Source organism: Tyto alba, unplaced genomic scaffold (genome assembly GCF_018691265.1).
Source record: "Tyto alba isolate M040663 unplaced genomic scaffold, T.alba_DEE_v4.0 Super-Scaffold_23, whole genome shotgun sequence".
In the NCBI taxonomy this organism is placed as follows: domain Eukaryota; kingdom Metazoa; phylum Chordata; class Aves; order Strigiformes; family Tytonidae; genus Tyto; species Tyto alba.
The window spans coordinates 25,608,783-25,634,919 of NW_024881297.1; the positions used below are offsets into that span (position 1 = coordinate 25,608,783).

The 26,137-nt window shown below is 38.6% G+C and overlaps 1 protein-coding gene across 5 annotated transcripts in view; it reads left to right on the forward strand.

Annotated features, from left to right (window-relative positions):
- Positions 1-25,949, forward strand: part of COL25A1 (collagen type XXV alpha 1 chain) — a 321,970-nt gene extending 296,021 nt beyond the window's left edge. For 3 of the 5 annotated variants that reach the window (XM_042796993.1, XM_042796996.1, XM_042796994.1), the window contains 8 exons: positions 1,348-1,383; positions 2,834-2,887; positions 9,004-9,057; positions 10,316-10,342; positions 11,093-11,146; positions 17,396-17,473; positions 19,806-19,844; positions 20,599-25,949. In XM_042796993.1, coding sequence (XP_042652927.1) covers positions 1,348-1,383; positions 2,834-2,887; positions 9,004-9,057; positions 10,316-10,342; positions 11,093-11,146; positions 17,396-17,473; positions 19,806-19,844; positions 20,599-20,601 — 345 coding nt within the window. In that variant the 3' untranslated portion in view covers positions 20,602-25,949. The remainder of the gene's footprint in view (positions 1-1,347; positions 1,384-2,833; positions 2,888-9,003; positions 9,058-10,315; positions 10,343-11,092; positions 11,147-17,395; positions 17,474-19,805; positions 19,845-20,598) is intronic. The other 2 variants (XM_042796998.1, XM_042796997.1) reach the window with 2 other exon arrangements.
- Positions 25,950-26,137: the final 188 nt, after the last annotated feature.

Sequence of the window (26,137 nt, forward strand, 5' to 3'; positions counted from 1 at the left end):
TTATTCTTCCTCTGTTTGCACTTCTGCAGTTTAAATGGAGAGGTCTAACTGAGGAAAGTTACAAACTGATTTAGGAGAGTTCGTTTTTTTGCTCATTCATTAGGGATGGTGGATTGTTATTTTTGCCTTGTTCTTTAGAAAATTTCCATTCTGAGTGTTTGGCATAAATTTTGTCTTGGAAAGATAAAATAAATTTTCATGTTGAAATATGATGGGTCCTAAAATTTAGTTTGACAAAAGAGAAAATACTTTCTGTTGTGGAGGAAAAAAACTCCCTGATTAGTATTTTAAATAATTATGTGCGGGGCCTCTCGACAAGGTCAGCTTCACTGATAATTTTAATTTATTTTGGGGAAAAAAAAAAAGATAATTTTCAAGATGACAGTTACAGCTATGTAGAGAGGGAATTTTGGAGGTCTGAGCCAACCCCCGGAAAATGTCTAAAAGAAAGAAGAAGGTTTTGGTTCTGCCAGAAATATTTGTTCTAACCCAGAGCAAAATATGCCATTAATCTTTCAAATTTATATAGATCTTGTCTTTAATGAGGTTTTTTGCCTTTTTTTTTTTTTTTTTTTTTTTTTTTTTTTTCCTCCCAGATTATTCCCTGTCTCCCTAGCCCAACCTTGCTGCCAGCAGTGCTGGGATAGTCGAGCAGCTCTTTTTCTGCTGCTCTGTTATTCGCATAAAATCCACCAGAGGTCATCCCGTCCCCAAGGATGCTGAAGGGGAAATAATGTGCCAAAAATAGTGCCGGGTGCTACCTACTTCCAGCCCTTGACTGTGCTCCGAATTGGGAGTATACTGGGAAAACAGGAAATGTAATTGTCTCCCGGGCTCTTTGAAATTAATGAGGCCATTGTAATCAGGATCTAGATTTTGTTGGCTTCATAATACACTATTCTTGAACTTAAATACTTCCTATCACGGTTAACATACATTTTTCCTTTCTTTGTGTAGTATAATATTCAGTATTGTCATTATTTGCAAATTAGAACGCATGCAAGTAAATTACAAAGTAAATATTTGCGTTTTAAGGCTCAAAAGCACCCTAACATCTGGTGTTTATAGCACTTCTATAGCTTGATGTTATTCTGGCCTAAATACACTGGGGCATGAGGGCAGGGGTGGGTCAGTGATGTTACACTAATGTGAGAACAGAACCAGGCTCTTGATGTTTTATGTGAATTTTTAACTAACATGCTGTAGTAATGTGGTACCCATTTCAGAACCCTGTCACGACTTGTACTGTACGTTTGAATGATGTTTATTCATCGGCATCACTTACTAATCTCACGTTCTTGTCATTCGTGTTGTACCCACCATCCATGCTTCCACCTAACCACACAGGGAGCATCTGGCTTAGACGGAAAGCCAGGACCCCGGGTGAGTCCCTTGTCTTTCTGTGCCGATCGTCATTCCTGAGTCCGTGTGCTTCCCAGCAGCCGGGCTGCCTGTGCTGCCCGTGGGAGGGAAGGAAGGAAAGGAAAGAAAAGGAAGGAAGGAAAGGAAAGAAAAGGAAGGAAGGAAAGGAAAGGAAAAAAAGGAAAGGAAAAAAAGGAAAGGAAAGGAAAGGAAAGGAAAGGAAAGGAAAGGAAAGGAAAGGAAAGGAAAGGAAAGGAAAGGAAAGGAAAGGAAAGGAAAGGAAAGGAAAGGAAAGGAAAGGAAAGGAAAGGAAAGGAAAGGAAAGGAAAGGAAAGGAAAGGAAAGGAAAGGAAAGGAAAGGAAAGGAAAGGAAAGGAAAGGAAAGGAAAGGAAAGGAAAGGAAAGGAAAGGAAAGGAAAGGAAAGGAAAGGAAAGGAAAGGAAAGGAAAGGAAAGGAAAGGAAAGGAAAGGAAAGGAAAGGAAAGGAAAGGAAAGGAAAGGAAAGGAAAGGAAAGGAAAGGAAAGGAAAGGAAAGGAAAGGAAAGGAAAGGAAAGGAAAGGAAAGGAAGAAAAAGAAAGAAAAAGAAGGGAAGGAAAAGAAAGAAAAAGAAGGGAAGGAAAGGAAGGAAGGAAGGAAAAGGAAGGAAGGAAGGAAGGAAGGAAAAGGAAGGAAGGAAGGCCAAACGCTGTTGGCATTTCCCAGGCTGCATAATGGGGCTCCAAGCAGACCCTGAGGGCAGTGCGTGTGGGAAGGAGAGCATAATTCTCTGTCGAGGGAGCTTGGAATCTTAAAAAGTCGGTTTGGTTTTGATCTTTAGTTGGACAACTGCCTTGGCTGGGGTGCTTATTTTCCCAAGATCAAGGATTTAGTTTACACAGGAAAACTTGTGTGACTTGTTCAATGCTAATGTGGAATCAGTGAAATGGACACAGACGTGCTGGGGTTCTGCTGTGGGCATTCTCATATTAAACATAAATGGTAAATCATTGTTTTTTATAATGATGAAGAAAGGGATAAAGTGAAAGAGGTGTGGAGTTGTGTGTTTGAAGGCTTCTGTAAGATTCCCATTGACCACTGCAACAGGTAAATCCACTTTACAGGTGGACATTTTAATTTAAAAAATAATAAATATTTTTTAAAAAAATTAAAAAAAATCACTTTGTTTTACCCTTCCTTTTTCCCTAGCAAAATTTCCTTCAATAAATTTAAAATCTTTATAAATCTGATGATTTCCATGAATAAAGTAAAACCCAACTAGAAGAAAGAGGGGTTATCTCATAACAGGAGAGCTTATAGGTGGAGTTCTGAAAGCCAAATGGATTTGTTTGGCTAGGTCCCATCACAATTAAGTCTGAATTTTCAACTGGTGAAGACTGATTCCATGTTAGTTCTCGGCTAGAAGACAGCCATTAAAACTAAAGACTTGTAAGAACAAGACCTCTCTCTTAGCCCTTTTGTTTCCTTTTGTAGGGTGTAGATGGCCCAGTTGGTCCCCATGGCCCTGCAGGTCCTAAAGGAGACAGAGTAAGTATGTGTTCTATGTGCTTCTCTTTACAAAGCAACTACTGCAATGGCAAAATGTCATATGGATATTTATAGTGTACCTAGATGTTCCTAAAAATAACAGTATCTCATCTGTTTAAGGATCAGCCCAGAACTGTCTATGCATTCTAGTTACTCACACATTTATCTGTTTAAGGGTTGATTTTGTAACTCCTTAACTTCAGGGGAGCTAGTATTTTATAATGACTAATCAATAAAAATGTACAGGACTTCCAAGTTCACAGTGCTACACAGAACATAATTTGGTTGGTTTTATTATTTTGTGTAAATGGACTGAGGAAACAAACTGGGACAAAAGAAAATTGTGTGATATGATTATATGTGTATGCAATGGCAAAAAAAAAAATTGTATTTCTCACCTCTTTGCACTTACATGTTTTTATCTTTTTAAAGTTCTCTAACCTCTATACAATTTAAACTTTTTTTCCTTTTTTTTTTTTTTAAACTTAGAAGATAGGAGCCCTCCTATTTCATTTTAAGTATTCACAGTAAATTTTCTCCAGTGGAAGTAGGATAGGGACCTTAATCTTTAACTGTGAACCTGTCATCTTTAACAATACAACCATCGACTTACGCGACAACACAAGAGATGATACTTTATACTAACTAAAACCTTCAAGGAGTTGCTAGCCCAGAATTTTTGTCTGTCTTAATTTCTCACTTTAACAAAACAGCTGTGCTAAAAAGACTTCAGACTTGGCTATCTTAAGGACGCAGATATATGGCACAGGTCCAGTTAGCTTTAACAGCAGTGCATCTTGGAAAGGTATGTGTGACTTGATGATTCATTTTTACAGAGCTGTGTGTTGAGAAATAAATACACGACGTGCAGCACAGTCCAAAATAGGAACAGTAGACTGTAGTTACCACTCAGGCTAGTTAACTGTCTGAAAGACTTGGCTATTTTTCTTTTTCTCCTAGGGGATTACAGATGCAAGTCTTTTTTCAACTAGAACATAACCTTTTTTTCTATCAACTCTGTGAAAAGATAGCTGAACATCATCTTCTGAACTTCAGGAAATAATTTAGATGAGATATACATGTAGAAATATATATAAATACTTTACATTTTAGTCTTGCATTATGAGCTTTTATCTTGAAGGATATGCGTATGTACTACCAGTTGAAATTTCTTTCCAATACAATGTGCTACAATATAAACTATTCATGTAATGTATGGAAGATAACTATAATTGGTTTTCCTTATGAAAGTATCCAAGGTCATAATAAGTCATACAGCTGTATCTAGAATCAGCCCTACCATGGCTGTTGACAAGTATTAGTTACAAAGGGGATAGGAACTCCTGTGATGTAAATTGGTTCAAAAATTGTGTGAGCACAGAGGGACATATTTGCAAAAATATAGAAACTAAAGCGTGCGAGAAATTCTTGCAGAGCCACCATTTTCTGTGTAGCTAAATGAATAAGAGGAAGTTCACAAGAGAGATGGAAGGGGTTTTTTCCAAGTAATTGTTCATTTACTTATTCAATACTGTTTGGGAGAAGAAGTTGTTTGTAGCATAGTTATCTAACAGGTGCCTGGTGTTGATATATGTTTCATTATCTAAATAGCAAATCAAGTGACTTTGATGCAGTTGTACAACTTGCATTTGCAATTGTTGAATTTGTTTATGTGAAAGCAGGAGGAAAACATTTTTGTCTTCATATTTCAGACTTTGCCTTTTAATTAGAAATGGTATATAGTGCTACTGCTCACCATCACTGGACAGGATCATATTTTGTCCACACTGATAAGAAAAACTTTGGGCCAATATTAACCTAGAAAGGCACTAGGGATTCCTAACATGAAAGATACAATGTTCTTAAATCCACATTATTTAAAATTTGGAAAGACAATCTCACTTTGAAAGAATACATGTAAAATATTTATGTCTTCTTAAAAGTTAAGAAAAGCAAATATAATCAAACTGAAGACTAGTGATTTCTTCTATAGAAATCATTAATTCATTATTGCATAGGCTGCACTCTTCTTGGGTAGAACGGACTGTTGTGAAAATGAGGGCTGGTTGGTTAGTTTCCAATTTACCTATTTAGTTAAAATAGAAAACATCAGACAGTTGTCATACAAAACTTATTTGGATGGTGAGAAAGTGGACTAGGGAAATAATTCATGTCACTAGAAAATAGGAAAACATGAATTTTAGAACAAACATGCTGTTGACTCACTGTGTGAGCTTAACCATGTAATTTTCTTTCTGAACTTTAAACTGTACTTTGATTATTAAAAGTTTACACAAGATTTAACACTTCATGAAGGTATGATGCTGGTGAGCATTCCATTACTGGGGTTTTGTGCATTTATTTTGGTAGAAACAGAAGTGATAATTAATACTCTGAATTAATATAATTTATTAGGCTGGGTGTCTTACAGTCCTTAATAGAATCTTCAGCTATTGAAGATACCATTTTGCTAGGTCCTGTTGTGGTTGGAGCCCAGAGGGCAACTGAGCACCATGCAGCTGTTCGCTCACTCCTTCCCTCCCAGCGTTAGGAAAGGAGAAGAATGAAGCAAAAATGGCTCAGGAATCCAGATAAGGAAAGGGAAAGGATGGCTCACCCATTACAGTCACAGGCAAGAGACAGACTCGTTAGGGGAAGAAAAAAAGAACATCACTTTAATTCAAACACTAACAAAAACAACACTTAACTGACCAGGTGGGACAGTGAGAAGTGCCACCACATCCAAAACCACCCCCCACACACCCCTCCCTTCTCCCCAGGCTCAGCTCTGCTCCCCATCTCTCCCTCTGCTCCCCCAGTGGTGCAGGGGCAGGGGATGGGGGTTGCAGTCAGCTCCCCACTCCTTCCTCCTCAGGATGGGGGTTGAACGCTGCATATCCCTCCCCTGCTCCACGGAGCTCCCCTCTCACTGCAGACAGTCCTCCATGAGGCTTCTCTGAGATGAGTCCTTCCCACGGGATGCAGCCGTTCCCGAGCTGCTCTGCCATGGGTCTCCCCACGTGTTGCAGCCCTCCCAGTGCCGAACTACAACAGCGAGGCTGCTTTTCCCCTCAGAGCCCCAGCTTCCTTTAAGTGTAGCTGCCTGCTTCAGTGTGGGCTCCTCCATAGTCTTCAGGTCAGCCTCTGCTCCACCGTGGACCTCCATAGGTGGCATGGAGGGGTGACCCTTCTATCTCTACCACGGGATACAGGGGGACTCTGCCCCAGCACACCTCCTACCCCATCCACCTCCTTCCTTCCACTGACCTGGATGTTTGCATAGGTGTCCTCCTCACAAATCCCAACACCATCACAGGTTCCACTTCTTAAATATGTTCTTTCAGAAGTCCAATCACCATCGCTAACTGGCTCGGCCCTGACCAGAGGTGGGTCCAACTTGGAGCCGGGTGAGCTTTGAGAAGATTCTCACAGGGGCCACTGATGTAGCCCCCTCCCCTGCTACCAAAAAAAAACACCATTCAGACCCAGCATAGTGCTTAGAGAGCTTTTTCAGACACCATCTTCATTAAATGGAGGAGTCAGTCATAATAGGCCTCTGAATCTGGCTGTGTACCTATTAATCTCACATATATTGTCTTGAAAGAACATTGGTAAACAAATAAACATCTTAAGCTAATACTAAGTGAAAGGGGGCATGTAAACATAATGCGTATCCAACATCTTGTCCATCCAGAAGAAGCTGAAAGACAAAATTAATTAAATGCTAATTTCCTGAAACTCCTGCCTTGATGGCAAAGACCTCGTTTTGAGCTTGGTCTTGGCTCTCAGACAGCATAATCTGTGCAACACTGTCATCACTACACATGTTCTGTTGTAAGAGGTAAAATGCATTCTCTTTAATTTGATTAAAATATTTGTCACCATGGCAGTTACAAAATATCCATATCAATCTTAATGAAGACACCGATTATTCAGCTTTGTTCAAGCAAATGGTAGTTCATATTCACCCGTGATTCAGGAGACTGAAGTGAAATAAGAGGCAAAAAAAAAGCTAAAGTTTCTTATTTTTTGGACACTAATGAACTGTTTTACCAGAAGATATTAAAAACCTTCCTGAAGTTTGCAAATGTCTGTTTCCCTGAAGGAAATACTTTATCATGATGGCTAAGAGCAGTATGCCCATGACAGTCCATCAATCTTACATAATCCATAAACATTCAGAACCTCATCTGATATTCCACACTTATCTGATATTGGAGGCAAAAAAAATGTGAGATACATTTCTCTAAAAATATTCTTACATAACAGATGAGATTATTTCCTAGACTGATACATTCAGTATCTTTATGTCTACCATATGTTTAGCAACGTTATAGGCCTATCTTGAGAGGACTTTGTACAGTCATCTTTGCTGTTGAAGATTTAAAAAAAAGATACTTAACTAGTCTTGACATATTTCAAGTATTGATCAAACAGTTTTGTAGCTGTTACATGCATAAGTCAGCACATTAGTTTCTTCTCAGCAAAATGTTTTAAAGCTTCAAGGGATTTACTTCCCAATACCTCCTATTGTTCTACAAGGTCATCCAGCCCAAGTGCTGCTCAGAAATGGCTGGAGATAACAGAATCCAGAAAGATCGGGTATTACATTTCTAATCACCACTAAATTGAGTATAGACAGTATTCACCTCTGTAAAAACATGAAGTATCTAAAATACATTAATTGTCAGTTACGCTGACAAACTCCTTACTGCTGTGATTATTCAACAACAGGTTCAGACTCAGTTTATTCTGGTGCCTGCTTTTTTGGTATTATCCAGTCAATAAAATTGAGATTTAGCAGCCCATTTTCAGAGCTATGCTGAGGGACTGGACTGTGCTGACGATCACTGCTATTAATTAGGCACACATCTACATCTCTGTCTTGTGCTTTTATTAATAGAGTAATGCATTGGTAAGTAACCCAGATTTTTAGAGGATCTTGTACACAGAATTATCTCAAGAGCTTAAGTGCAGCAATTGTTAGGATGAAACACAGCAGGCCAGGAGCCTGACACAAAGCCTTGTGATAGGTTAAGGAAAGGAGGTGAAGATGGGATCCAAATAACTCTGTGTAACAAATCCAGAGTAGGAGCTTTGAAAACTGGAGGTGGTCAGGACTTTTTCTTAATCTCATCAACACCTGGAGCAGCTGAGCTCTCTCAAGAGAGTATGGCTTTTCTGCCGGGCTTTATTCAGGCGAGCGAGCACCAGTCTGAAACAAGATGGCTGCCCTGGTTAGGAGCCCTGCCTCCCCAGCAGGCCTGCACAGGCCTGCACAGGCCTGCGTGAGCCGTTCTGTGGGCCCGTGGTGGCTGACTCGGCAAGTCTGAACTCCGTATCCGTCCTGATGAAGAACAATTAGAGGGCAAAGATGATGACTGCTGTCAGCCTGAAATTTGTTACCCTGAAATTTCATTTAATTTGGAAAAGTTTGCTCTAGATTAAGCTTGCAAAATAATTTTGGTAGCATCCCTCTGGAAACTAGTAATTTTCCTGTGGATTTGAGTGCAGAATATGATCAAACTTCTAGGATAATCTCTGTACTTGTTTGTCTTGCACATCAATACAGTTTTGATTTAACAAACCAGGGTATTTACATCGCTAATCTAGAATCCAGTAGAGCAGTTAGCAACATGGTACAGTGCATGGGATAATCTTCACAAAGTCACTGTTAGTAGTATTGCCTGCTTAAATGCAAGCTTTGATAGGCATATTATTTTTGCTTGTCACTGTGTTGCATCTCAGCTGCTGTGCTGGATCTTGATGCTGTATATCCTCAGTTTTCATTATAACACTGGATTTTTACTGAGCGCAACGTTACAGCTGTGACAAGCCTAAAATCGAAATCAGTGCAAGTTCAGTTTGAAAAATATTTTTAGTTACTAATGGATTTAAAAACAAATGTAGTGTCATATGCCCGAAAAGTCATTTTGCCTAGAAAGTAATAAACACCTTCTCTTTTCCCCCTTCATAATTTAATAAAAATAAATGACCTTGGTTGTTTTTCACTCAAAAGATTTAAGAAGGCATAAACTTTAACCTAAAGCACTTGGTAGAGATCATTTCTAAGATAGACAATGTTTTTGTTTGCTTGTTCTGTAATCTTTTCTTAGGGTGAAAAGGGAACTGCAGGTGACCCTGGACCCAGAGGACCGTATGGCTTGCCTGTAAGTTGCACATAGTTTGTACACATTGAGCTTTTCATCACTACTTGATTAAACTTTGTGTGCTTTATGACTGCTTTTCACCTAGCAATGAAGTTATTTGGAAAAGGCAAAGATAGAGATAGATAATAATACCTGACAGTACAAGGTCGCTGGTCTGTATGATAGACTTAGATTTCTACCCATGCACGTGGTTGTGCAAAAGTAGTGAAACAGACCTTACATGAACCAGCAAGAGAGAAGAAATCCGGACTGCAAGTACTCCTGTTTCTGCAGCCTGTGGCCATCGGCGGTCTGGACACCATGCGAGAGAGGCAGGAGTTCAGGATAAACTGTGGAAAGCTGTGACTTTCTTAATGTCAGTAAATTGCTTGGATTTCCGTGCTGCAAGGTTACTTTGTCGTTGTATTTTTGTTTTGTTTGACACTTCAGAGACCAGTTTTGTTTTCATTTCTCTGCCATGTGCTGAGAAGCAATTTGGGAAGTTCATTGTTGGTCATTCATAGGTGGAGATGGTATGCTTTAAATCAACCATTTAATTCATATTATCCGCTTCTGAAACATGAGTGAGAATTTCCTTTGGCCTAATGAGGATAGCCCCAGTAAAATCAGTTGACTTACTCTGTTTACTTTGCTGGTGATTGAGTCAGGTGTGTACATATACACACGTCTGTTCTGTACCCTGACACAAGAAAATCCATGTAAACATGCTTGGCGAGGCACAACCAGCCTCTGCAAGAGACTGGCAATGTTTCCATACCCTCTCCAGTCTAATCTGTTTGATTAATTAATTTAAGATGGAATACAGATTTGTGGTTTAATTAGGTGCATTTAATTGGATCAGGAGTCAATGACTAGAGACAGTTCTCAGGCTCGGTGGAATGTTAAATTAGCTTGCAATGCATGTTTATCTGAGGGTCACTTTTTTCAGTTAAATTAAAAAAAAAAAAATCCAATTTCTGCTTCCCTTTCCTCTGAACTAAAAATTAAAAATGATAGGATTTTCTTCATTTTTAGCTTGCTCCTGGAATCTGCCTACAAACAAAATTTTACAGTCAAGCAAAATTTTACAGTCAAGTTATCAGTTCCTGGCAATGTTAAACACTGACAGAAATGTCCTTCACTAATGACAGTGCTGTGTGTTACAGCCTTAGAAACATGGGGTGCTGCTGTACAAAGGGAGCACAGAAGTCGGGCATCAAGGTGGCCGTTAGTATCGCAGCTTAGGGACACTAATGTAGTTTATATGGTTCTTTGGCAGGGCAAAGATGGCGAACCTGGCCTTGATGTAAGTAATATGTATGACCAGTACTCTTTTAATGGTATGTAAGCGTCTTTCAAGAAATAGCTTACTCGTGTAACAGCTTTGTTTGCATTTAGTGTGCATGCAGTACATACAGAGAGTGTGCCAAATGCTGCATTTGCTCTTTCTCAATGATAAAGAGGACAAAAATTATGCAATATACATCCCTTATTGACAGACCCCACTAGATATTGTGCTTACTAATATAAGTATTTGGTCCTTTGGAAGACAGTAGGCTGAAAAACTGCACTGGGTAAGAAAATACACAGACTTGTGACTCGGTCAGAGAAGAACAAGGAGTCACTAACATTTGGTTAAGTAAATTTATGCTAACTAAAGAGAATAGTTCCATAACCTGTAAGGGATAAATTTAAAAATATAAGTTCTTTATTTGGCATGCTAAAAAGACTTACTGAAGGCTTTTTATTCTAGTCCTACATTGAAATCCCTAACTTGGAGGAATCTTTTCCGGAATGTACATATGCTACATAACATGGACTACTGCCATTTTGAGTGATATGATGTATTTCCATTGCTGGCAAAATGACTCTACCAAACACTATTACTTACCTGTCTCACATGCTCTTGTGTGCATGCATGTGTACACATATAACGTACATATACATACAAAGCATGTAGTGAAATCATCTATTTTTATGTTTTCCAAGAGTATTTGAAAGCTTAACCTGCATGTGAATAAAAGTCGACCTATCTTTGTCCATTTTGTTTTTATAGGGTTTCCCTGGTCCTCGAGGAGAAAAGGGTGATATAGGAGAAAAGGGAGAAAAGGTGACCCCAGTGTTATTAACTGTTGCTTGATTCCTCAGCCTAGTCAGTTCTGCTGTCTTTATGCTATAAATTGTTCCATTAAAACTTATCTTTGTTTTTACTGTGTGCCAAAAGGCAGGTCACAGGTACACGCTAAGCAAAAACATGAAAACCCATGAAAATTTATGCACAGAACTACTAATATCAATATGTCCCAATGCACAGCTTGTTTTTAAGCTCCTTTTCTCCTATCCATCCTATACTTGTTGAAAATCCTTGTCAGCCTGAAATTTTTAATGCAGACATCAGTGAAATATGTCCTTGTGGTAGTAATTTTATACTGAAGACACCAGCTCTGTTCCTTGGCAGTATTTGCAGTATAACTGTTGAACCTAGTGTACCATGCCTGTACACACTACCTGTCCCACACCAAATGGATCAGGACAGAGACTATTTAAATTTTTATTTTTGGCAATGTCTGATACTTGTGGATTGAAATTAAATTATCTACTCTACTGTTCTGGTAAACCAGCTAGACGGTGAAGTAACAGAAGCAGCCTAACTTCGTTTTTACTGTCCAGATGCAGTGAGTTGGAAGTACGTTTAACAAAAAGCAATTTAGGACTAAATGTGTGCAGAGAAAGCTCATGAGCAAATCTTCCCTATTTCTAATCAACACAGAGCCCAGGTGCTAAAAGTGCTGAACTTGTCCTTACACCAAGACAGTTAATATAAAAGTCCATACACACAGCAGGTGATTTTTCTAGTTCAAACTACTTTTGCCTAGCTGACGTATACAGGGTTATACTAGGTCCACATCTCATCATGGTATCTTAAACAAGAAGCAGGGTTAAAAAGTCACCATGGCTGTTTGAGTTCATCTCCTTTTCCTAATACTGTCAGGCAAAACACTTACCAAGAATGCATTGATAAGGGTACTGTGAAATGTATCCTTCCCTTTTGTCCCTTGTTATATTGCTTATTTTGAGCTCAGAGACCAGTGGTAGGGTACTGATTTTGCAGAACAACTGTTGCTTAAGCAGGTGCTCTATGAATATTATAAAGGCAGTGTCTGACTGGGCAGAGTAATCACAGTGAATGGTGAACTCTTGCTTGCTGTCAAAGACTGCAGGTCTGTCTGACACAAGTGAACAGCTTTTCTTTTTGAGAGCAGTTATCAGTAGAAAGGCGTTACTGATAACTGCTGGCTCTGATAGATGACTGGCAAAACAGTCAGCACGTGCTAAGGGGGAGTTACAGTAGGTACCAAATCAAATGACCTTAACAGTATGTTCTCATACTGGGATACATTAGAAGGGTTGTGTCCAGAAAATTAAAATAAGTTATTACCCCTCTCTAATCAATCTTGGTGAGGTTGCCTGAATACTGCAGAAGGTATTTTGAGCCTCCCAGTTCAAGAAAAACTTGAGAAATTGGAGAGGAAGAAGGCTACCAAGCTGGCAGGGTCCTGAGGCACATGCAACTGATAGAAGAGGTTGAAGGAGGTGGACTGGCTTAGTCTGACAAATAGGAGGACAAACTACTCGAAGGGGAGATACAGAGATGATGGAACAAAATTCTTCTGGGTCATGGCAAATGGGAAAACACGGGACCACACGCCGCTCCTGGGAGGTTCAGAGTGGCTATTAGGAAAACCTTGTTCACAAGGAGGGCAGCATGTCACTGGGATGGTTTACCCAGAGAGGTGGTTGGACCACTGCCCACGGAGGACTGCAGGACCTGGTCTGGTCTGACCTGACCTGGGGTCATGAATCATCCTGCTCAGGTTGAGAGGTTAGACTAGGCGACCTCCAGGAGTGCCTTCCAACCAGACCTTCCGAGTCTGTGTTTCCATGTACAGCTAGAGATAAGCAGACAAAATACAGCCATCAGAGCCCCAGGAGATCTCTGGAAGAAATGCGGGAAAGCTGGTAAAACAGTTGGCTTATATAATATGATATCATGTGAAAATGGAACAGCTGAAATTCTTGCACTCAGGACGTAAAATATTTTAAAGTCCTAGAGTCCAGCATGCTGCTTTTGGGTATTCGTTCACTATTCCCAGAGAATGACTAAATTGCTCAAACACAGGACCTCCAGTTGCAAGAGGGCAAAGGAATTGTGTATGGAAATTGTGTGTGGCCACGAGGCATGGTGAGACCCTTTTTGGAGCTCAGTTGCAATTCAGGCTGCCCATGTAGCTTTGTTCTCTTGGGCTGCAAGACACATCTCATAGGAAGCCTACTCCTCCATCCCCCTAAAAATTCAGGAAAAGGCAAAATCTATTTCTTGAGGAGAATGCATGGGATAAAGCAGTTAAAAAGTCTGACAGATATTTCAGAAACCATGTTATCTTATGGGCGTTCAGATTAAGAGGATTGTCAGGAAGTCTATAGCGTGAAAATGGAGACGTAATCTCTGCCTTAAGAATTCTCAGAATATTCAAAGAAAATTAAAAGGCAAAGGAAGGTCCTTCTCAGAGAAAATCAGGGAAGATACAGCTGAGACCTCTGTGAAAGAGACGTGTTGCACAGTTTTGACACATTTTTTCCAGAAATAAGGGAATAGTTGTATCTTGCAAGTATACTGGTTTCACCAAAACCACCTTAGCTGCATCAATAGTTTCTTTTCCAAATGGAAGGCTCCCTCTCAGAAGACACAAAGTAGCGCAATTAATAGAAGCTTTCATTATAACAAATTTTTCCAGTTCTGATGCTTTTCCTTAGGTAAATTAGAAATTATCTATGACCAAATTGGTGTAACAGCACCCATTTCAACAGAGATAAACCAGTTTACAAGTTGAGGGTCCAGGTTATGATTTCTTGATATATAAATATTCCTTAACAGCACTGGCTGTTAGACTGATATTGCACAAATTGAGATTAGCAAGTTTCCAGTTAAGAAATTTAATTCAAATTACATTGCAAAAATATATATATCATTACTAACATTCTATTGAGAACCAGTGACACTTGTTTTTTTCATAGGCATGCTATGATGGGCAGAGAATAAATATTTACTTCTTCAGTTTGAGATGAGTTCTAGGCTGATTTTTATTTTAGCTTGTCAGTAGTTCCTGGTACAGTGAAAACAAGTCAGTGTTTGCATTATGTCTGCTTAACTTGGCTGTAAAAATAATTTTTTAAAGTGTTTGGTCTGTAATTACTGATGTAAAATTATAGTCCGGGAGCACTCAGCACAAAAAAGGTTTGTAGAATTGATCTGATATTTTCAAGTTGTATGAATGCAAAAAAAAAATCCCTTCAAAAATAAATAACCTTTAACAAAAGGTAGAGATTGTGCTGTGGGGAGGGGGGAGGGAAGGGGGCCCTGATCCCAAATGTGCAGTTGTATCTCTTGTTATAAATATTGACAGAGGAGTATGAAGTGTCACAACAGTGGCTGGACAGACCTCATCCTTTTCCCCCTACACTCGGTATGGATGAAAATCGGTGCATGTGAGCACTGGAGATTGTTCCAACCCTAATGGTGTTACAGCAGTGCCACAAATTTGTATTTCTCTAGGCACTGAGGAAGGGCAGGAGTTAATTTTTTTTTAATCATCATCACATGTAGATTCTTCCTATCTCCTGTGGATCTCTACAGTTCAGGGTAAGGAGATAAAGCCTGAGAGACAAGAGCTCAGTCTGTGGAAAAAGTAGTAAGGTACTTAGGAAATCCAGACCGTTCTCTACAGAGATGACTGCTGCGCTGATGTGAGTAAGATCATAGGTTTGCCCTGCAAAACTGGAAGTTATCTGCTGACTTGTAACACACGTTAAAGAAATACAAGTCCTAAGGATACATAACAGAGTCAGAAGCCAAATTGTACTGTCCATTTTCAGAATCATTTTTGGAGTATGTCCATACTCTGTGCTTGCATAACACTCACAGCTAATATACTGGTGTTACATCGAGCACAAATAACATGAGATTTGACCCTGAAACTACTGAGCTTCTGTGCTATGCTGTCATGTTTGTAGGTTTAAGATGAAAACTTAGCCAATTTACAGTTTCTGACTCATGGGGATTTTTTTTACATCACAATCTTATAATTCAGTGAAGAGGATAATGTTTGGGTTGCTGTTTTCCTAAATATTATCCTGTGACTTTTTGGCACACAGAAAAGTTAGACAAGAAACTTTGTTCCTATCTTGTCATGAATGCAGTATGTTTCACTCATGGAAAAGATTTTTGCATTTGAATGTGTCAAGTATGCTATGACATTAAATGAATAATGTGCTTTCCTTCCATTTTTAAATATGATATAGCCGATTATTTTTTGCATAAAAATGATTTTTTTCTCTTGTTAATAGATTAAGTCTTTCTGTACTAGTGTGGAACTAGTTAAATGTCTGTTTACTGTGCCTCATCAAAATCCGTCTGTCTTTCCAAAGGGGCATTCCTTCCTTCTCCTTTTACCTTCATTCCTTACAATTCCTCTGTCTTTTTTACCCTTTTCCTCACAAATAAAATCCTCCCAATAGCCACAACCTTGCTTGCTGGTTCTCCAATGTCATACTAATTTTCCTATGACTATTTTTTCCATTTCTTTGTGATATTCCTGATTTACTCATCCTTCCTATCCCATTTTTTTACAATCCTAGTCCAATTTGTTTCTTTTTTTTTTTTTTAATGGAACCTTTTTTTGATTTTTGTGAAATTGAGAGCAAACCTGAAACTCATTTACCATTGTGATCAACTGGTGTGAAATCAATTATAAAATGAACTCTCTAAACATCTTATACTGCTTGAAGGTGAGGTCATCTTTGCAGGTTCCTTTGTTGAGGGGAGTCAAGTCATTTCCATGAGTAGTTAAAGCATTGGAAGTTTTGCATTTAAAAAGAAAACTCAGTGTAAAATCAAAGAACTGAATTTCAATAAAATAAGCAGATGAAACATTGCCTGAAGTAGAGAGAACATTTAAATGTTGGAATATTTATATAAAGAATCTAATTATCACTTCTGATTACTTTATGATACCAAGACATTAGAAAATCATTAAAAGCATCATAGCACCTCTCCATCAAGCAGTTCAAATGTTTTGATTTCTGTAACAGGGTTTGAAATGGTTGTGTTGTATTTGGAATGACAGGAGTGCACCCTCAGTGATATCTGTGGGTTTCTGTGGACAAAACTGAGAACAGGATTTGTCGAAAACTCTTACCACAGTGCAAAGGGTTGGTTCAGCAAAGGAATATCCAGGCCAGTTTCACTCTTGACGTGACACCATGGAAGCTGACAGAATTTAGCCACAGACCATGCGTCCCCAGGAAGCATCCATGCCACTGGTCTTTTTTAGAGAGACTCTGCTGATGTACTCTGCTTTTGCAAAGTTACTTCTCACTAGTGACAAATCTTCTAGGGAAGCTGACAAATTCAGCCTAGTGTGCGTGTGCACTTCTGTACTATCACTTAGAGCAAATAGGAGATCTCTTATTTTGGACTGTGGATTGGGGGAATTTGCAGATTTGCCTCTGTCTCAAGAAATCAATGATTTGAAGCCCTGTTCTAGGATTCAAAACATTCACAGTACTGATATGAAACACCAACACAAACTAATAGCAACTGATTCCAGTTCTTGCTTGTGATCATATAATTTATTTTTCCACATAATGCACCATCCAAACCAGAACACAGTGGTAAGTGTCCTTTCAGCTCTCCATTGGCTTAAAAAGAAAACCCCAAACTTTTAAACCCATTTTCTTTAATTTTTTTCCAAAAGAATGAAACTTGTTTTATCCAAACCATTGTATCCACAGGGGGAAAAGGGAAAGAAAGGCAAAAAGGGGCCTAAAGGGGAGAAAGGAGAACAGGGTGCTCCTGGATTAGATGCACCTTGCCCATTGGTACGTCTTACTTGTGTATTGGAGATTCGATCGTCCTGCTGTAGAATGATGGAATAAGAACTGAGGAGAGAGGAACAAGCACCAGCTACTTTTTTAACGCAGCCTTATCTCAAGTTCAGGCAAATTCTGGAGCAGACTTTGTCAACCTCCTAATTTGGTTTAAAGCACAGAAGACCTTCAGGCTAAATTAATGGGGGCTGGTGGTGGCTTTTTTTTTTTTTTTTTTCCCATTATTTTCTGCCAAACATGTTGCAAAGGAACCAAATCTGGGCTGTGCCAGTCAGTGCCCCGCAGGTTGAAATCACACCACGGCGGTCAGCTTGCTCCTCTTGCCTCTCTATTGTTATTTGTTCGCTCCAGCTAAATCAATACTGAAGGCATTTCCTTGACAGTAACATTGCAAGTTAATCTTTACAAACAGGGATTCCGTGGAATTAAGGGGGAAAAAGGGGAGCCAGGCCAGCCTGGCCTGGATGGGCTGGATGCCCCTTGCCAATTGGTACAGTATTTCTCTTTCCTACCAACCCTGCATGCGGTTCCTTTGTTTGTAATCAGCCATTCCCAATGTAAAGTAATGTTTTTCTGAGCTGACTTTACATTATTCACGTAACACATGCATGTGCATGAACGAACCAACTGCTTCAGTGACCATAACCGTAATGAGAGAACACACATTCTTGTTGACACCTCAAACCTAACTCTCAGCAGTTTGCTCCCACATCACATGGCAATTTGTAAGTTTGTGTCCTTCCTACATTTTCCCTGAGAACTGTTGTTTTGTTATTTTCCTCACAAAAAACCTATTGCCTTACTCACCCTGAACGCAAGTCTTTGTAGAAATGCAGCACAATGTCCACTCCTAATCAAGTCTGACGACTTCTGTCTGCACTGGCTCAGTTCTTTACCCTAGCCTGTCCCAGAGCTACTCTGGACCCTGGACCTCCTTTCAGATCCATGCAGTCTTAGGTGCACGTTTTCAGGATTTGGACAAAATGAGAGTCACGTACAGAATGATGTAAATATTATTTCTAAAAATCAAATCATAGGTTTCCAGTAAGGCAAGCTGGAGCCTGATCTCCCAGACCTTACACAAGTAATAATTTTGTTGTCTGGCCTGTTCATCAAATAGTATTCAAACAGATCTGGAAATGAAAACTTACCTGAGGTTTCTAAGAAGATAACGGTCTGCAGCCCAAACCCTCACTGTCTTTGTTATTTAATGTCTTCAATTTAATGGTCTTACCCTTGGAACTTACCTTCCTGGAATACACACAACACTCCCCACCCTATGTTAGCATGAATTCAAGTTCCCACCTATACTAAAATTCTACTTGTTGACCCTCTCCCTTGTACCAATCTGGCAACAGTGATTTTTATTTAATGGCAAAGTAAGTTTAAATTCTTTTCCATGTTTAAAAAAATAAATAAATAGAACAGTACATACACATTTAAAGATAAAAGGAAGATTTTAATTGTTCACAGTAAAATTTGATCTGCATGTTCTGATATTGTTTGGTGGTTAAGCACGGTTCTCTAAGATGAATGTTAAATTAAGTAGATTTTATTTCAACTTCTAATTTGAATTTCTAATTTGAAGTCAATAGATTTTGATCTTAAATACATAGTCCATTAAGATTATTCCATAGTCCATTTGGTTTGCTTCCAATTAATGGTAACCATATCACACATTTTGTTGGGGATAATCAAGCATGCTTTTGTAATTTAAAAATGTTTCTCCATTATCATTTATATCTGGAGATTCACTAACAGTCATTGATGGATGAAGAATATTCTGTTCATAGGTAATTACTAGAATAAGCTGCTAAACAAACAGCCCTGTTTCTTGCTTTAGGCAGCAAGCTGTTCCTATCAGATTACATGCAAGCACATTCAAATATTCTCATTAACCACTGTCTTCACATGTAAATTCACATATAGCATGTACTTTTATTCTGTATTCTAAAAAAATGTCAAGGCCTGATTTTTTCTTCTATTCATGTAAAATCTAGTAACACGATACATGTCCCTAATTCTGAGCATATAATTCTTTGCATAAATCCTGTATAGCCATGTAAATTGGAATTAGCTCCATGAAAACCAGTATGACTGGAGCCAAAAGCTGGCTCTGATCCTACTGGATGCATGGAGATATGTGAAAGTTAGAGTGGTGACAGAAAAGAAATGGAGTGACTGTCTCTAACATAAGAAGAAATTAGATGGCCATATTGTCCAAGCAATTAAATAATCACTGCTGCTGTATTGCACTCCTCCCACCACTGATGATTTCTTCCACTGTATCACTTGAGGTATGTTCAGGCCTTAAGATTTTGCTGCTTCATTCAAAAGCTAAGAATGAAAGTGAACAGAAAAGATCCTACTCAAATTTGAGTCTTGCTATCTTATCATTGAGTTAACTTTGTACTAGGGGCCTATAAAACACAATACCCTCCAGATAAAAGTGATAATATTTTTTTGCTCATTGATCTTGTACATTCAACTACAGATTGTTGTGAATAACAGATTATATTTAAAATAATATGCAGCCTGAGCTCTAACAGCAATACGAAAGTGATGAAGATGTTCTAATGATTTAGGGAAAAACAAATCTTTATGTCAGAGGCACACATATGTATTTACAGTGTAAATCTTCTCTCCTTTGGCTTTTCTTTCACCTTGAGAACAAGAGAGTAAATAAGTTAGGAGCTGGTAGCTACTTATTACATAAAAATTCAGAGCTACTTCAGCTATTCTAACAGATACTGGTGGAATAGCTATCCTATCAAACTTAACTATGCTCTTTTTATTTTTATTTCCCTCCCTCCTTGAAACAGGGTCCTGATGGATTACCGATGCCTGGCTGTTGGCAAAAGGTAGGATGCTCAGAGCTTTTTCTTTTAAGGGGCAGTACATCCTTGGCACACAGGAAAGCCCGTCACGGTCATACTGAACAGTATCAGGATATACTTCAGAGCTTCTTAGATAGATGTATGCAGCAATGCAAAAACAAGACCTCACCGTGACAGTGGTTGATGTGATGAGGTTGTAATATATGTAGAAGTAATAACTCATTCAGGCGGTATTGTAGAAACAGTTGGCATTAGATTTCTGGAAGGTCCAAGACTTTTCTCCTTCATGTGAAGGCTTGCACATCCTTTGATTTCTGCACGTGATCCCTGCTTCCCATTCTTTATAAAAAAGCTCATGGATATGGCATTTTAATAAAATATTTATAATGACCTATTATGATATTATTTTTCTGGGTTCATCAGTGTGTCCTGCCCTTCTCTTTACCTTACCTTTCTCTTCTTCAGGACTTTCTCCTGGTTGTTACATTGTATGCTAATGTTACCTGGCAACATTATTTTAGTAAAGATTTAACCTAGACAGTGCTAGATTTAAAATCATTGCATTCAGAAAATGTAGGTGGAGGGATACTGGTGTATAATACATTAGAAAACATAAAGCATAAATGAAATCCTAGGTGCATTTATTGCTGAAGAATAGCTGGTGCTGAGGGAATAATTATCTGTATTTGCAACTCTGCTGTATCTATGTATTTGAAATAGGGCTCTGAAATACCAATTTACTAATTTGATTAATCTGTATCTCTTTTTGTCTCTGCAGTGATGAATCTAACCTTACAAGCATGAAGTTGTGTATATAGTGCTTCACTTTTTGTATTTATAGTTGAAAACTGAAAAATTTATTTTACAAGTCTGAGATATGTTTACATGTAGCTGCTTCTACTTGTTTGCAATAGTCCATGTGTACATCTTTTTTTTCACTTACATCTGCACTTAGATGATATATAATTGCAGGATAAACCTGCAAAAATTCTCTCTCTAATGAGAGAGAGAAAGATCTTGATACAATGATCAATAATAGAAATCTGATTATTTCTGAAAATTCATATATTTTGGCTTGTGGACCTGCATGGACGATGAGTGCCATGAACTAGTTTACAAGAAATTGTGACCAAATAAGAGCAAAATGCTATGAAATGTACTGTATCAGCTGCTGTTGGAGTTTACTGACTTGGCTTCCACGTCCATCTTAAACACTTCTCTGATTTGTGCCAACATATTTGCTTGTACGGACTAAAAGCATGAGTTTGTGTGCCAAATCTGCTTGTTGTGTGATCACGTCACGTGCTAAATGGCTGCTCACAGTGACTTTTGATTCCAGCTTCTGAATTGTTTCCTTTTGTCATCTCAAGGGAGTCACACCGTGGCTTATTGCTAAAAAGAGATAAACCAGAGGAGGATAGAAAAAGGCCTTGAATTTTTGGGGAATAGAAATCCAGCTGCAGGTGGATGGCTTCCAGTCTTGCAGGCCACCTGGCCCTTTTGATCAAAGTGGGTCCTGCCTGTTAATCAGCATTGGTTTGCCTTGCACTGCTCACGGTCGTGAAGACATTCACGATAGGGCCTGTCGAGTCCTTACTCAAGAAGGAAAGAAGTTAGAAGAAGAAACCAGACTTCTCTGTGGGTTGTTTGAAAAGGGTTGCAGAGGTGCTACAGGGATCATTTGATGGCAGACGCCGCCTGACACCAGAAGCTTCTCAACCTTACTCAAGGATGGACAGAGTATGTGCTCTGTGTATTTTATTTTGGGACTGCTGGAGGAAAAAGCATTCTTGAGGCGGGGATGAATCGGAACATCCTCTGGAGGAGGAGGATAATGGAACTGACCAGACACGTATGTACCATGGTGTGGTTTTCAGGTGATACAGTTTGGATTACACAAAACTAGCTGAACTTCTCTGCAGAATTTTGGAAGCTATGGTTAATTTTGTTTCCTTTTCCCATAACTGTTGCCAGAAAGGATGCATTTCAATAAGCTATTCAACATTTATGATGATGGCATTGAAGAAAATACTTCAAGTCACTTGTTCACCTTGTTTCAGTATTAACAGTTTTTATTTCAGAGTCTTTGAAGCCTTTAAGTCTAAAAATGAAGAGAGTTTATTTTTGTGTTTCACAGACTGATTTATTCATCTTGTTCTTTTTCTGCTGTTACAGTGACTTTAGTGGACATTACTACTCAAAAAACATTGGAGAGAAACAAGTTTGTGTGATTACGCTTGTCATCGCACTACACTGTTAAAGGTGTTGATATTTCTCCATTTCTGTTCAGATGACTGGTTTTCTAGAAAAACATTGGCAAGGTTTTGCTTCTCCACTTTTTTTATTGCTATAAATACTTAAGTTGTGCACATTTGTAGTTTTTGCCACGAGGTATTTTTCCCAGTTTTGAGTCTTCATATGGTGCACTGTAGTTAGTTTGAGAGACTAGTTTATGAGAAATGGTGTCATATTTGGCAGATGGAAATACTTTTTTACATCATTTCCATTCCTAGTGTATAGCAGGATGATCACAAACTTTTTTAGTTACTTTTCTGAGAGCTGTCTTTCCTAAGTAGACCAAAACTAAAGTTGAGCAAGACAGCCTGTCTGCATCCACATGCAGGCACCTTGCCCTTCTTGGAATGCATATTTTTCCTCGCTCCATCATTTCTAAATCATGTGAAGATGGGTACCTGCTGTGGTTGCACTTTTTGCATGGCTTCACAATCTCAGATCAATGGAAATGCCACTATAATGTGATCTTCTGCTTTGCTAAATCTTTATTGTCATTTTGGTATATCAGAGACAAAACCAGCTTTTCATGAGGGAAAATCTTCCACAGATTTTTAAAACTAAAAGTAAATTTAGTGGCCTCCATCTAGTGGTACCTTACTAATAAAAACAAAATTCCAACACTATATAGGTATATATACTGAAAAATAGGTATATATTTTTACTGCTCAGTTCCCTCTATCCGATAGGAAGAAATAAAGAAGTGTTTGCAATATGAGGAAAAATGGTTTTATTTGCTTAAATTTTCAGAGATGCAAGTATCAACCTGTTTGAATAATCATGATTACATTAGTAAAAGCCTTCACATGGCATAGACTGAATATAAAGTGTTAATAATCAGAGTGCTGCGGCAGTAATGTGAATGAGGGACTTCCCAGAAAGGGGACAAGAGGAGCACCATGTAAGCCGTCCAACTTGCCAGTTTTAGTCTGCTTCTTTAAGAAGCACTATCTCAAAAAAGAACAGGTTGAGGAGCAAGCTGCCCACCTAACAGGGAAGAGTCTCTTATGCCTATGTCCTGACTTGGCACTTTTGGCTAGGTATATTATAGATGCAAAGACTAGAATTTGAACGTTTTCATAAAATATCAAATACTGGCAATGATACAGTAAGATGAAATATTTTTTTAAATGTCCCGCAGAGTATTCAAATGCAAAATCAAGTAGGATGTTTATTATCTGGCTATATGTTTTAGCAGTTCCATATTGAGAGTGTCTACAAACACAACTCATTTAAGGAACAGCAACAAGATAAAGAGCTATTAAATGCATGCTGTCATTAGCACTTTCGTTTTTAAAAAAAATTTGTATATCTATATTTTTTAACTGTCCTCATGGCATCCATTTCTATATGCATTAATAAAGCTAGCAGAACCTTGGTTCATGATTTGTTCATTCAGGATATAATTATAAACACTACCGTTAAGCATTAGTCAAAACTCAATTCTCCTTTAACTCCCTGACACTGAGACCCTGCTGAAGAAACACATAAGCACCTTTATTCACTTTCTTTTCTGTCCTGTAAAGAAATTTCTTTATTTAACTCCTGCCAGGTAGGAATACTTTTGATTTTTTTTCCAAGCAATCTAACTTAACTTTTTAAAGCCTCTGTATTGTTCAATGTCATGAAAAGTTCATTCCATTTAAATGACCATGGGTGAACAGCAGATAAACAATTTAAATTAACAGGCTAAACCGCATACATAGATTTGACATTAATATTGGCATTTCAAAGATGGACTTGAAATGAAACCTAACAGTATCTAAAAAAGTTGCATGTTCAGTACAAGAAAGAAAAAAAATTGGCTTAATATTTCATCAGGAAAAACACCCTGACAAGACTTGCAACATGTTTATTTTGTTTAAAAAGCAACTACTTTTGGTGCTAGTATATCTTTTTTTTTTTTTTTTTTGATGGCAAAACTACAGTTTGAACCACCTGTTTGTTGCTGTATTTTTTAGTAGCATTCCTCTAAATAGATATGATTTGTTTTGTTTAGTTTGTGGCAGGAACAGTAGTTCCTCTACCAGTCTTTTTGGTGGTAGAAATGTGTAGTGGTATTAGTCTACACAGTTTCTATATCCTTGACTTTTTCAGGTATTAACTAATATTCAGGTATTAATTAATCCTTGTTTCTTTGAGAATTTTCAGTATTTGTTTCATACCAAGTTTTGTAACCATCTGTTACTCCAGTGTGTTATAACCACATTGTGCAGAAGTCCTGCTACAGAAGCAGCAAGTCTTTTAAGCACTGTATGGAATATGTCTGACATACGCAGTCCTTGTCTTCACATTCATAGATTAGCTATGGGAAATCTTTCTTTCAGGATACTTTGGACAACTTTTTATTTTTTCCTGAGGTAAAGCATGAAACGTTAATTCATGGAACAATGATACGATGTATTTTTTTTGATTTGTATTTTTATTTATTGCTGATTTTGATGTCACGTTGTGATAGTGTAGCAAGGCAGAACGACACTCTTCATCCAGCTGTTTGTACGTTCTTCTAGTCCACCGTGTAAGTAGCATGAATGAGAAATCCATAAACCTGTGTGAAGCACAGAGTTTAAAAAGGGGTAATTCTTAAGATTGGTGTACGGTGTGGAAAGTTAGCATTGGCTCCACTGAGCATTACCCTTGTGGAAGAGTGCACGTGAGCATCAGGCACTCGGTCACGCCCGCGGAACAGACGGTGCAGCCCCCAGATGAGACGGTCAGACCCTCGGTCCCTGCGGGAAGGCTGGGGGCCGAGTCAGGAGGGGTCCTGCATCCCGCCGGGGTCTGGGGAGAGGTGTCCCGGTGACCGCCGCAGAACCGGGATGCAAGCCTGGGCTCAGCCGTGCAGGGCTCTTCACTGGCCTGTGCCCGCCTTGCCCCGGCAATGGCACGGGGAGAGTGATGCTTCCTTCCCCCGCAAAGCGCTCGCGGCGTGCGGTGCGACACACCCCGGTATTGTGTTTAGTACCAAGGGGAATGTTACCCGCTTCAACAGCGGGGTTTTGCCCACATCAGGGCCACTGCACTGGATAAGAACTGCAGGGATATGCCCAGCCTATGGAATGCAGTGAAGATGTTCAAGGCATGCAGAAGCCGACCTTTCCTTTCCAATTCCCCGATCTCTGCTGCTTGACCATCTTAAATTCCATTTTTAAATCTCCGTATTATATCTAATGAGAGACCTAAATTGTCACACTGAAAAGTCTCACAAAGCACTAATATCTGCAAAGATAGTGGTCAAAAGAAAGTCTAATTTTTAGTCGTTGCAAAAAATGATTCCGTTTCAGTGACTAGAATTAAAACTTTCACATTTTTTTTTTATTTTTCTTTCTGCAACTTGCTTTTATGGATCTGAATGTTGCTGTAATGTACAAATGAAGGTTTTCTTGCACCCTCTGTTATTGAAGTATTTTACGTGGTGGTTGAATTTGTTAAATGCTGTTAGAAACAAGTGCCTGCCACAATCATTTCTGACAGGATTTGAAAAAGACACTCCACAAAACAGGTGGAGTTTGTATTTTAAAAAAGTATTTGGAGTGTTGCTTTTATTTCATTTTGTTTTTAAATGCATCCAATTATCAATGCTGCTTGGAAATTGAATTTTCTTGGGAAGACAGGGGGCCTTAACTTAACCTGGGACCGTTAGTGTTTTACTTGTTTCTATGGAAAAAAGAAATTGTATGAATTTCCCAGATACCATTGGTACTTGCACACTTCTCTGAAGTATTATGAAGAGTTGGGTTGGTGGAAGAATGTTTTACATATTGTTAACATATATGTGGATATTCTTATATTATTGTACATGTTTGGGAAAATATCACACAACTTTAAAAAATGTTACTAAGATGTATGTATCTGACTTTTTCCTTTGGAAAATATTATATATTTTTATTTGTATTTTTTACTTTTTTAAGTTCAGCTATATGTGCCATTATTTTTGTATTGCAAATGGTCTCATAAATGCAGTAGAAGAGATAAAAATACAAAGAAAAGTTATTTGGCGAGGATTACAATTCTTGGGGGGAAAA